The 11,154-nt window shown below is 44.5% G+C and overlaps 1 protein-coding gene across 1 annotated transcript; it reads left to right on the forward strand.

Annotated features, from left to right (window-relative positions):
- Nucleotides 1–403: 403 nt before the first annotated feature.
- On the forward strand, nt 404–4,199 carry LOC131352213 (extracellular calcium-sensing receptor-like). Its single transcript, XM_058388160.1, has 6 exons — nt 404–540; nt 688–976; nt 1,691–2,437; nt 2,524–2,751; nt 2,996–3,119; nt 3,286–4,199. Exons 1-6 carry the CDS (start codon nt 407–409, stop codon nt 4,197–4,199), a joined length of 2,436 nt encoding a protein of 811 aa, XP_058244143.1. The 5' UTR covers nt 404–406.
- Nucleotides 4,200–11,154: the final 6,955 nt, after the last annotated feature.

Below are 11,154 nucleotides of genomic sequence, written 5' to 3' on the forward strand. Positions count from 1 at the left end.
CCTTGAAGCAATATGACAGGAACTCACCTACAGGTCAGTGAACACACAAATGATTGAATGAACACACAGACTGACCACACTGTTTGACAGCTCATGTAGGCCCAGCATATAAAAACCAACCACTGTGTCTGAATATAATTTGTGGTCTTCACTGAATTAATTACAACAGAAATAAATGAGAGTTGCAGGTAGCATCCTGTCCCTCGATGACATCACAAATCTCACCACCTCTCTGATTTGTCCAAACCAAACTGTCATACCCAGAAGACCCAGAGCATGTCAATAAATATATCATGAAGATATCATTTTGAAGGTAATGCAGCAAAAGCAGTGGATGCACTTTGTGATGTTATTTCTTGTACTACTCTTTTCTCTTGGCCTGGCAAAGGGAGAATATTGCCATATTATGGAAAACCCAGAAAATCCTCTGCTGTCTAAAGATGGAGATGTGATAATTGGAGCTATCTTTACAATACATCGTGGTACACAGATTCAGTCGTTGACATATACTGAAAAACCTCCACCTTTAATCTGCATTAGGTCTGTTGTAGTGGACATTTTAACATGATTGTGATTTTTGGGACTCAAAAATTTTCTACTTCATAATAATTTGCATTTTTATTAACTTTTTTTATTTTTATCAAAAATAATTAAAAATTTCATATAATTTTTATTGTATATTTGTAGCATTGATCTACGTCAAATACGCCTTGCTCAGACTATGATTTTTGCAATTGATGAAATCAACGGAAGCAATCATTTGCTCCCAAATATCACAATTGGTTACAAGATTTATGACAGCTGTCGCTCAGGTTTGGTATCTATGAAAGCAGCTATGGCTTTGATGAATGGTCAGGAAACAACAGCAGATGGTGCCTGCTCTGGACAAGCAGAAGTACAAGCCATCATAGGAGAGTCAGAGTCTACTCCTACTATAGCACTCACAAAAATTACAGGACCATTCAATATCCCAGTGGTAAGAAGCAATTAAATTAATTATTGTTTAATAACAATGAATTTTATACACTTAAAATATGGATATGAGATCAACTTAATTCACAAAGAAATTTAACAATGAAGTTATTACTATTTATTTTTAATCTATTTGCAAATTAACAATCTGAGGATCTGAAGATCATTGAATTAGAATTGAAATGCAATTCTCACAAGCAGGTAAATTATAATAATTATGTTTAATATTCCATCATATATATATGACTTTGCTAGATATATATTTGTTTTAGAACAATGTACGGTATTCTTATACAATTAAAATGGGTGCACCAAAAACACAGCATTGTCTCTGTGTAGAGTTTCGCATGTTTTAACCTTTTTTTTTTTGGAGGGGGGGCTTCTTGGTTCTCTATTTCCACCCTCTGTTCATAAACATTCTGAAAGGGAAAATGCCTACATCAAATTGTCCCTATGTGTTAAACATTCAGTACATTGTGTCACATGGTGTTTGCATTATGCCCAGTGTTTCCTGGATTTACTTAAACCAGACCAGGATTGAGTGTAAAGCATAAAGAAGGAATTATACTTCATTCATAAGTTTTTGGCTTGTAACATTTACTTTTGTGTTTTTCTGCTTGCATGTCAGAATTGGCTTGTGAATAATTTTTTCTTGGTAGAAAACTTTCGGTCTAAGATGCACACAAACACAAACAGGCCTTAATCTTTCTTTCTTCAGGTAAGCCATGCTGCCACATGTGAATGTCTGAGCAACAGAAAAGAGTACCTGGCTTTCTTCAGGACCATTCCGAGTGACTACCAGGGTAGAGCTCTGGCATATCTGGTCAAGCATTTTGGCTGGTCCTGGGTGGGGGCTGTGAACAGTGATAATGACTATGGAAACAATGGAATGGCTATTTTTCTGAAAGCAGCCAAAGAGGAGGGAATATGTGTTGAGTACTCTGAGAAGTTTGATCCGTCAAATTCTGAGAAAATAATGAAAGTGGTCGATATTATTAAGAAAAGCACAGCCAAAGTAATCATTTTATTTCTTGCCTTCTTTGATATGACCATTCTAGTAGAACAGCTTATTTTAAATAATATCACTGGCTACCAGATAATCGGTGTTGCTTGGATTTCTGGTAGTGGCCTAGCAACACCAGCAAATTTTAATGTACTTGCTGGATCTATAGGATTTGATGTGGGAAAATTGAAAATTGATGGGTTTGCTGACTATGCTGCCAATAGATTTTGGCAAAAATATTTCCCCTGCTTGCCAACAGATGGAAAGATTTCTCAAACTGAAATCGACTGCAGCAAATATGAAGATATGATTCAATTTATGAACTATAGTAAAGATATATCAGAACTGAGATATGCAAATAATGTCTACAATGCAGTTTATGCTGTGGCACATTCTCTACACAGCCTGTTGAGATGCACAGAAATAAGTTGTGAGAAAAGAAAAATAATACAATCATGGCAGGTAACACAAAGAAGAAACGCAAAGCAAGCATTATCCATGACTCATATTAATCTGAAATTAATACTTTTTTTCTTTTTAATTTAAAGGTTGTTGAATCTCTAAAAAAGTTAAATTTTACCACTAAAATAGGAGACCATATTTTGTTCGACAGCCCTGCGGCAACAGCTGCAAAATATGATCTGGTGAACTGGCAACGAGGGCTCAATGGAGAAGTGGAGTTTAAGGTTATAGGCTATTATGATGCCTCCCTGCCAGCTGGGCAACAGTTTGTCCTAAATACTAAAGATATAGTCTGGGCTGGAGAGAAAAGAGAGGTGAATACATTGTTTGCAGTTTTTTTTAAATGAAATATAAAGGTAACTAAATAAATAAATATTTAAGTTAACTTAACTTACTTATATATCCCACTGATTCTATATGCAACATCAATATAGTGCTTCAAATAAAAAGTATAAAGCTGTAAAGCTACATAGATTTCATTATTACACATGCAGTTATGGCATTACCAGATAAAACCTGAAGAATCCAAGGCTGTAGCTAAAATATATTGTTTTTCAGAAGCCAAGGTCTGTGTGCAGTGAGAGCTGTCCTCCAGGAACCAGGAAAGCTGCACAGAAAGGAAGGCCTGTCTGCTGCTATGACTGTATACCATGTGCAGATGGAGAGATCAGTAACCAGACAGGTAATTTCAGCATGACCAAGTTTTTAAAAAAAATGGTTAATTGTACATTGTGCATCCTTATATTATTATTTAGGATACAGTTACGCAATAATTGTATTAACAAATAAAACAATCTGATAAAAAAACATTTTACTTCCTAATGATAATAACCATAATTATTTTCCAGATTCAAATAACTGTGAGCTGTGTCCAGGAGAATATTGGTCTAATGCTCTCAAAAATAAGTGTGTTTTAAAGGTTGTAGAGTTTCTGTCATTTACAGAGGATATGGGGATAATACTGGTGTTTTTTTCATTGTTTGGGGCTATATTAACTGTGTTAGTAGCTATTTTATTTCTAATAGAAAAGGACACTCCCATTGTTAAAGCCAATAACTCTGAGCTGAGCTTCCTGCTGCTCTTCTCTCTGACTCTGTGTTTCCTCTGTTCACTCACTTTCATTGGAAGGCCATCTGAGTGGTCTTGTATGCTGCGTCACACAGCCTTTGGGATCACCTTCGTCCTCTGTATCTCCTGTGTACTGGGGAAAACAGTAGTTGTGTTAATGGCCTTCAGGGCTACACTCCCAGGCAGTAATGTCATGAAATGGTTTGGGCCTCTACAGCAGAGATTCAGTGTACTTGCCTTCACTCTCATTCAGGTTCTTATCTGTGTGCTTTGGTTAACAGTTTCTCCTCCTTTCCCATACAAAAACATGAACTACTACAAGGAAAAGATCATATTAGAATGTAGCTTGGGCTCAGCTATAGGTTTCTGGGCTGTGTTGGGGTATATAGGAGTTCTTGCTTTCCTATGCTTTGTTTTAGCTTTTCTAGCTAGGAAGCTGCCTGATAATTTTAATGAAGCTAAATTCATCACATTTAGTATACTTATCTTCTGTGCAGTTTGGATCACTTTTATTCCAGCTTATGTCAGCTCTCCTGGAAAATTCACTGTAGCTGTGGAGATATTTGCTATTCTGGCCTCCAGTTTTGCTCTACTAATCTGTATATTTACACCTAAATGCTATATTATTCTGTTTAAACCTGAACTTAACACAAAGAAAAATATGATGGGGAAAACAGCATCAAAATCCCTTTAACATATTGTTCAAAAATATATACATTGTAATTTATGCTAATATAATCAACTACATAATATGTAGAAAATGTCTAATTTCCATTCTTTAATTAAATCTCTTATGGATATGTTTGAGACCTGATTAAAGTAATCATCCAAAAATCTGAATTGTGTCTTATTTCTGTTAATGTCCATGAAAAAAGAGAAGTTAAGAGTGTTATCTTCTCCTATTAATGGTCCCAGTGCACAATTCCTCCAACCAACCAATCGACAAGCAAATAACTACATATTTGATGACAGAATAAAGAATAAATTTCACCAACAAAATATTGTTGAACTAGGTGATGGATGGTAATAATTGTAACAGGGGAACTCAGGAGGCATAGAGAGAATGCAAAAGTAATTTATTAACTCAGGCAGGTAGAATGCAAAGCTTAACTCAGGAAAAGGCTAATGGCCAGGCAGGCAAAACGTAACTCAGGTAATCAGGAAAAGCAGGCGAGCAGACAAACAGAACATTCACTTATGGCACATGCACTTTAACTCTTAATACTCGCCGCTGCCCTCGGCGAGTAAGCACTTTAAATAGCACCGTGAAATTGAGTGCCGGTGGTGATGATTAAAAGTCCGGTGATTGGGAGCGTGGGGGCGCTGTTGAAGTTGGCGAGCCCATGACAGTACCACCTGTCTCCAGACGTCTGAGAGCGACGACGGGGGAGACTGCGGCCTCTGGTAGAGGGTCAGTCTGGGCGGTGTTGATGGAACTCGGCGACCAGCGCTGGGTCGAGGATGACATCCCGGTCCACCCATGATCCATGGACCATACCCCTCCTAGTCAACCAGATATTGCAGATGGCCGCGTCGTCGTCTGGAGTTCACAATCTCTCAGACCTGGTAAATGGAGTTGTCTGTGTCGACCTTGGGCGGCAATGAGACCTCGGGCTCTGTGGAAGGAGAGAGAACAGGGTTAGTATACGGCTTAAGGAGAGACACATGGAAAGTCGGTGAGATCTGGTAGCATGCAGGGAGGACGAGTTCATAAGAGACGTCATTAATGTGTGGCCGGACGTCGAAGGGACTGATGTAGTGAGGACTAAGCTTCCTACAGGGGAGTTTGAGGTGGAGGTCCCATGTGGAAAGCCAGGCTCGATCACCCGGACGGTAGCTCAGACCCTCTCACTCTCTCGGAACCAGTGGTCGATGGATGGTACTTCAGACGGCTCGCCGGACCATGGGAACAGAGGTGGTTGGTAACCGAGTATGGATTGAAAGGGAGTGAGCCTGGTGGTCTCTTGACGTAGTGAGTTTTGCACATACTCAGGCCCAGGGCAGGTATTGGTTCCAATCATGCTGGCGTTTGCGGCAGTACGCTCTGAGATAGAAGCATGGTTGGTGGGGAATCAGGAGTGGCATGAGCTTTCCCTCTGTCAAAAGGAGAGGCATGGAGATGACGGCACAAACGGAGCACCCCTTCATGAACCGATTAATATCTCTGATCATACCTGCTTCAGATGAGTGAGAGGGTGTGCTGTCTGCCCGGATAGCCAGAGCCTGGTGAAGAGTGTACAGAGTCCAAGAGGGCAGTGCGGAGGGATGTTGGGACATACATTTTGCCCTCTGGACCTCCCGGCGGAGCAGGTTCATCCACGGCTTTCTTTGTCCAGCACCCAGAGGATGGGACATACGAAAAGGTCTGGAGGGAGTACTGGTTCACTTTCTTCTGGTTGGGGGTCTGATGCGTACATCCAGGAAAGCGCGTTGGCTTTGGTGCTCTTACTGCCAGGGTGATAGGAGACCGTGAATCTGAACCTGGTAAAGAAGAGCGCCCAGCGCACTTGCCGCAGATTAAGGCGTTTGGCCTCTTTGAGGTATTGGAGATTTTTGTGGTCCGTGATTACCTCAAAGGGATGGATAGCCCCCTCCAACCAGTGCCGTCATTCCTCCAGTGCCAACTTAATCACTAACAGCTTGCGATACCCAATGTCAATTTCGCTCTGCTGCGGTTAGTTCTTTGGAACAGAAGGTGCATGGACGGAGTACCAAGGGTTTACCTCCTCGTTGGGACAGCACCGCTCCTACCCCCAAAGCCGAGGCATCTACTTCTACGATGAAGGGTTTATTGGGATCGGGGTGTAGTAGAGTAGGAGCGGAGCAGAAGGCGGCTTTCAGCAGTTGGAAGGGTTCAACCGTGGCGCTTGTCCATTTGAGAGTCTCAGGTTGTCCACATAATAATGCAGTTTGGGCTTCAGTGTGCATACTGTAATTTTGGATGAATCGACGGTAGAAATTCGCAAACCCTAGGAAGTGCTGTAGCTCCTTAAATGGTCTGTGGCTGTGGCCAATCCTTCACCACCGCTACTTTTGACTGGTCCATCCTGATACCTGTCAAGGAGATGATGTATCCCAGGAACTGAATGACAGTCTGGTGAAACTCGCACTTCTCTAGCTTGAGGAAGAGGTGGTGACGGCGGAGGCACTCGAGTACCTGCTGGACGTGGTGGATATGCTCCAACCAGTTTGGGGAGTAAATCAGGATATCATCGATATACACGATGACAAACCGGTGGAGCACATCACGGAAGAATTAATTCATAAAGTTTTGAAATACTGCTGGTGCACTGGTGAGTCCGTAGGGCATAACCAGCCCTGATACTCCAAGTGCCCTGATGGTGTAATAAACACCGTCTTCCACTCATCTCCACGTCGAATTCGGATGAGATTGTATGCGCTCCTTAGATCCAACTTTGAGAAGACACGAGCTCCACGTAGCTCTTCAAAGGTGGCTGGGACCAGAGGCAAGGGATAAGTGAATTTCACCATCTGTGCGTTCAGGTTCTGATAATCAATACACGGTCGAAGCCCACCATCCTTTTTTGCCACAAAGAAGAAGCTGGACGCTTCCGGGAAGGTAGAAGGATGGATGAACCCCTGGTGAAGCACTCTTTGATGTACTTGTCCATGGCCTTATGTTCCGGGACAGACAGAGGGTAAATGTGCCCCTTGGGCATCTTGGTGTCAGACAGAAGATCGATTGCACAATCCCAGGACCGATGTGGTGGGAGCTTAGTGGCTGCGGCTTTGCTGAAAACATCAGCATAATCCCGATACTCAGCTGGGAGGTCCATCTTGGTGCATGTTGGAGGGCTCTCGATGTTCGTCGATCACAGGAATACAGATTTAGGTGTTGGGGTCGGAAGCACGCGGAGGCAAGAGGTGAGACAGTATTCGCTCCACTGCTCAATATGCCCATTACTCCAGTGGATGGTGGGTTGATGTTGCGCTAGCCATGGGCGTCCTAGGACAATGTCCACTCTAGCCTCCTCCAACACCAACAGGGATGGCGTCTCCTCATGCATGCAGCCGATGCGCAGCCTTAGCTCCGGAGTTATCCACTGTACCAATCCACAACCCAGCAGTTTTCCCTGGAGGGTTGTGATCTGATTCGAGTCAAATAATATGCTGACGGAATAAGTATGGGAGTCAACAATTAATATGGCATCATGGTAACGTGGATTATGGAGGACAGAGCTGAGGTGGATGGTACTCACCACCAGGTGCAGAGGACCAACTGGACAGGTGGAGATGGAATGATTGGATTCTCCGCAGTACAGGCAGAGGCCCCGCTGGAGTCGGTGCTGACGTTCCCTCATGGACAGATGGTACTCGTACGTCTGCATTGGCTCAGGAGTGGAGAAATCCTCGTGGGGTGAGGCATCGGAGTAGGTGTTCCCTGTAATGGCGACCGCGACAAGATGTTGGGACACAGTTTGCGCTTTCAACAGGAGTGCTTCCAGGCTGGCCGTGTCATCGTAGACTGCCATCTGCCATCGGATCTCAGGCTGTAAACCCTGCTGGTATGCCGGCGAGCAGCACTGACTCATTCCATCCACTAGATGCCGCCAGCATGCGGAAGTGCAGTGTGTACTCGCAGATGGTGTTCTTTCCTTGCCGCAGAGTAAACAGCTCATCGTGCACCGAAAGGGTGGATGGTGTTCTTTCCTTGCCGCAGAGTAAACAGCTCATCGTGCACCGAAAACCACCTTAAAATGAGCCAGGAAGTCAGCCAGGGAGGCGAATACTGGGTTCTTGGATGTCCATAACACCTCCGCCCAGCGTCGGGCCTCACCGGACAGCAGAGATAGGATGAAGGTGATCTTTGAGCGGTCCTCGGGAAACTGCTGGGGAACCACATCGAAATAGAGTTGGTATTGCATTATAAATCCGGCACATTATAATACCTCACCTGAGAACTGTGCAGGTTTGGCCACGGGGCAGGCTGGCGGAACCATCATAAACAATATGGCTCGCTCTAGCAAGGCCGCCAGTGCAGCCACCGGATCAGGTGTAGGAGGCAGTCCAGGTTGCGGCCGCTGCTGATCAGGACTGGGCGTGGTGCCATCATGCTGGCCTTCCATCTCACAGGTAGGACCATGGTAATTCGTTGTCTTGGGCAAGCATTCTGTAACAGGGGAACTCAGGAGGCAGAGAGAAAATCCAAATGTAATTTATTAACTCAGGCAGGTAGAAGGCAAAGCGTAACTCAGGAAAAGGCAAATGGGCAGGCAGGCAAAATGTAACACAGATAATCAGGAAAAGCAGGCAAGCAGACAAACAGAACATGCACTTATGGCACATACACTTCAACTGTCTTAATACTCGCCACTGCCCTCAGCAAGTGAGCACTTTAAATAGCACCGTGAAATTGAGTGCAGGTGGTGATGATTAAAAGAGCCTGTGACATCATCTACTTTCAAAAAGCCTCTGCTATATTCTCCATCAGATCAATAGAGGGCACTCAAGTCTGATAGTTAAGACCACAAGCTCAAGCACTAGGCAGAATTTCTCACACAATTTACCCAACATGCTTATTTATTCTGGTTCAGATATGGGAGCTGGAGCATATGGAATGGTGACTGTGGTGGTTTTGTGTTTGGAGGTTCTGTGAAGATTGTACATACAGATTGAGGAAAGTGCAAAAAAGGAAAGGAATCACAGAAAACACAGCTGGGTTTGCAGAAGGGGTCTCTTTTAATACATGAAAAGCTTGGATAACTAACAGACCTGTCCAGGGCACCATTCATACATTACATTAACATGCATCCTGCCTCATTTGATCTGTTTTGGATCGGTTAACACCTTGTATTAAAATCCATCTCTTATGACCATTTGCATTCCAGTTTCATACATCATTTCTACAGGGGAATGTGAGTCAGACATATTTACTACATCAGCCTTTTGCTGGCTTTATTTACAGGCAGAACATCCCACAAATCCTATTTTGCCTACCTACATGGGCTGTTTCAAATGTTTAGCTTGCATTGCTTCTAACAAAACTGGGGGTCAGTGGGGCTTGGCACCTCTTGGAATTATGGTGCACTCCCCTATGTGTATTGCTTTGTCGAGCACTATGTCTAGGGTTGTTCCTATCCAGGATGCTGGGGCAAGTTGTTCCTCTCTGCACAACCTTATCAGGTTCTATGACCTGGACCTGGACCCCATTCCTGGGTCTTACAGGGCTAATGGTGCTCTTGTCCCAGCTTGTTTATGACCTTTCACAACCTCCAGGACAGACATCTCCCTGCATGTGGCAGCATTGGTATTAGCGTTTCCATAGCCTGTCAGCCATGATGCCACATCGAGTTCCCTCAAAACGGAACTACACCAGCTTACATATTTAACCCGGACAATTGGAATGGCGTGGCACAAAATACACACAATAAAGCAGGCTTCCAAGGTTCACCTGCCAGCACCCTCTCCAGGTCTGGCAGGGAACTGTCCAGCTGTTCCTGACATAACACCCCCTCTAAGGCGCGGCTCCTGAAGCGCCCACATTAAAACTGGAGGGTGCCCCAGGGGTAAGCGGGAGATGTAGTCCAAGATAGAGGAGAGATGCAAGGTGCAATGTATTTCATGAATGCAGTTTATGGCGATGCACCAGGTCTCAGGGGCAAGTTGACATCTGGCCCTGGCAAGAGACGTGAGGGAAGCGTCTTGCACCCGTGGTGCCGAGTGACCTCCTCAACGGAAACTCCATCATGGGGCGGTGTCCCTGGCTAGCAAGGTGGTGGAACCACGCTTCCATGGGGTCCGATAAAAAGGGGGGTGCCCCCCAAGACATGGGATCGAGTGGCGTCCTCCACAGAACTCCATCGCAGAGCGGCGTCCTCGACCTAAAAAAGGATGGAGGCATCTCCGTGTGGAAACAGGGAAGGGAATCCGCCGGATGTCATCCACCAGATGTCCAGGGGTCTAGCCAGCAGACTGCAAATCCTTGCCAGAGACAGGAACTAGCTGGGAATCCCTCTGGGTCGTAGAACGCAGCCGATCATTCTGTCTCGTCCAGACACCCCGGCCCCCGGGGCACAAACCCGGACCTCCGTGGTGGTGTGTGTGCCTGCACACCATAGAGACAGACCCATTTGCGGGGTTCAGACAAGTGCTGCTTTATTAACATAAACACAAGACATGGGGAAGACGAACCTAATAAATAAGACATGCAAACAGAAACCTGACCTGAACATAGAACAGTGACGGGCAAAGACAGGTACAAAAGGATCCCTATTCATAGGGCACATTATTAGGACTAATGGGGAACAGGTGACATGGCGGGAACGAGAACAATATGAAAGGCATGGCACAAAATAAACACAATAAAGCAGGTTTCCAAGGTTCACCTGCCAGCACCCTCTCCGGGCCTGGCAGTGAACTGTCCAGCTGTTCCTGACAGTAGAAATATAAAGAAACAAGAGCAGAGTTTGTGCTTTGGGTGAGGACTTAGGGTGGAGTATATTAATGACCTTAAATGAAGCAGTTCTGATGGGACAAAGAAATAGGACCCATTGATTGAACAAATAGTAAGGGTGTGAAAGGTGTGGCCCTTAAATGGCTTAGAAACTTACTAATGGCAAAGGCAAGCACATATGATTACAGTACCCCATCCATCATGCACCCCACCCAAAGTAAACATACATATGCAT

Source organism: Hemibagrus wyckioides, linkage group LG04, assembly GCF_019097595.1.
Source record: "Hemibagrus wyckioides isolate EC202008001 linkage group LG04, SWU_Hwy_1.0, whole genome shotgun sequence".
NCBI lineage: Eukaryota > Metazoa > Chordata > Actinopteri > Siluriformes > Bagridae > Hemibagrus > Hemibagrus wyckioides.

Excerpts from the sequence above, each read along its gene's own strand:
- LOC131352213 (XM_058388160.1), top strand. The coding sequence starts at position 407 with ATGGAAAACCCAGAAAATCCTCTGCTGTCTAAAGATGGAGATGTGATA. Across the intron at positions 2,438-2,523 it reads AAATAATACAATCATGGCAG|GTTGTTGAATCTCTAAAAAA; the intron begins GTAACACAAAGA and ends TTTAATTTAAAG. Across the intron at positions 3,120-3,285 it reads AGAGATCAGTAACCAGACAG|ATTCAAATAACTGTGAGCTG; the intron begins GTAATTTCAGCA and ends ATTATTTTCCAG.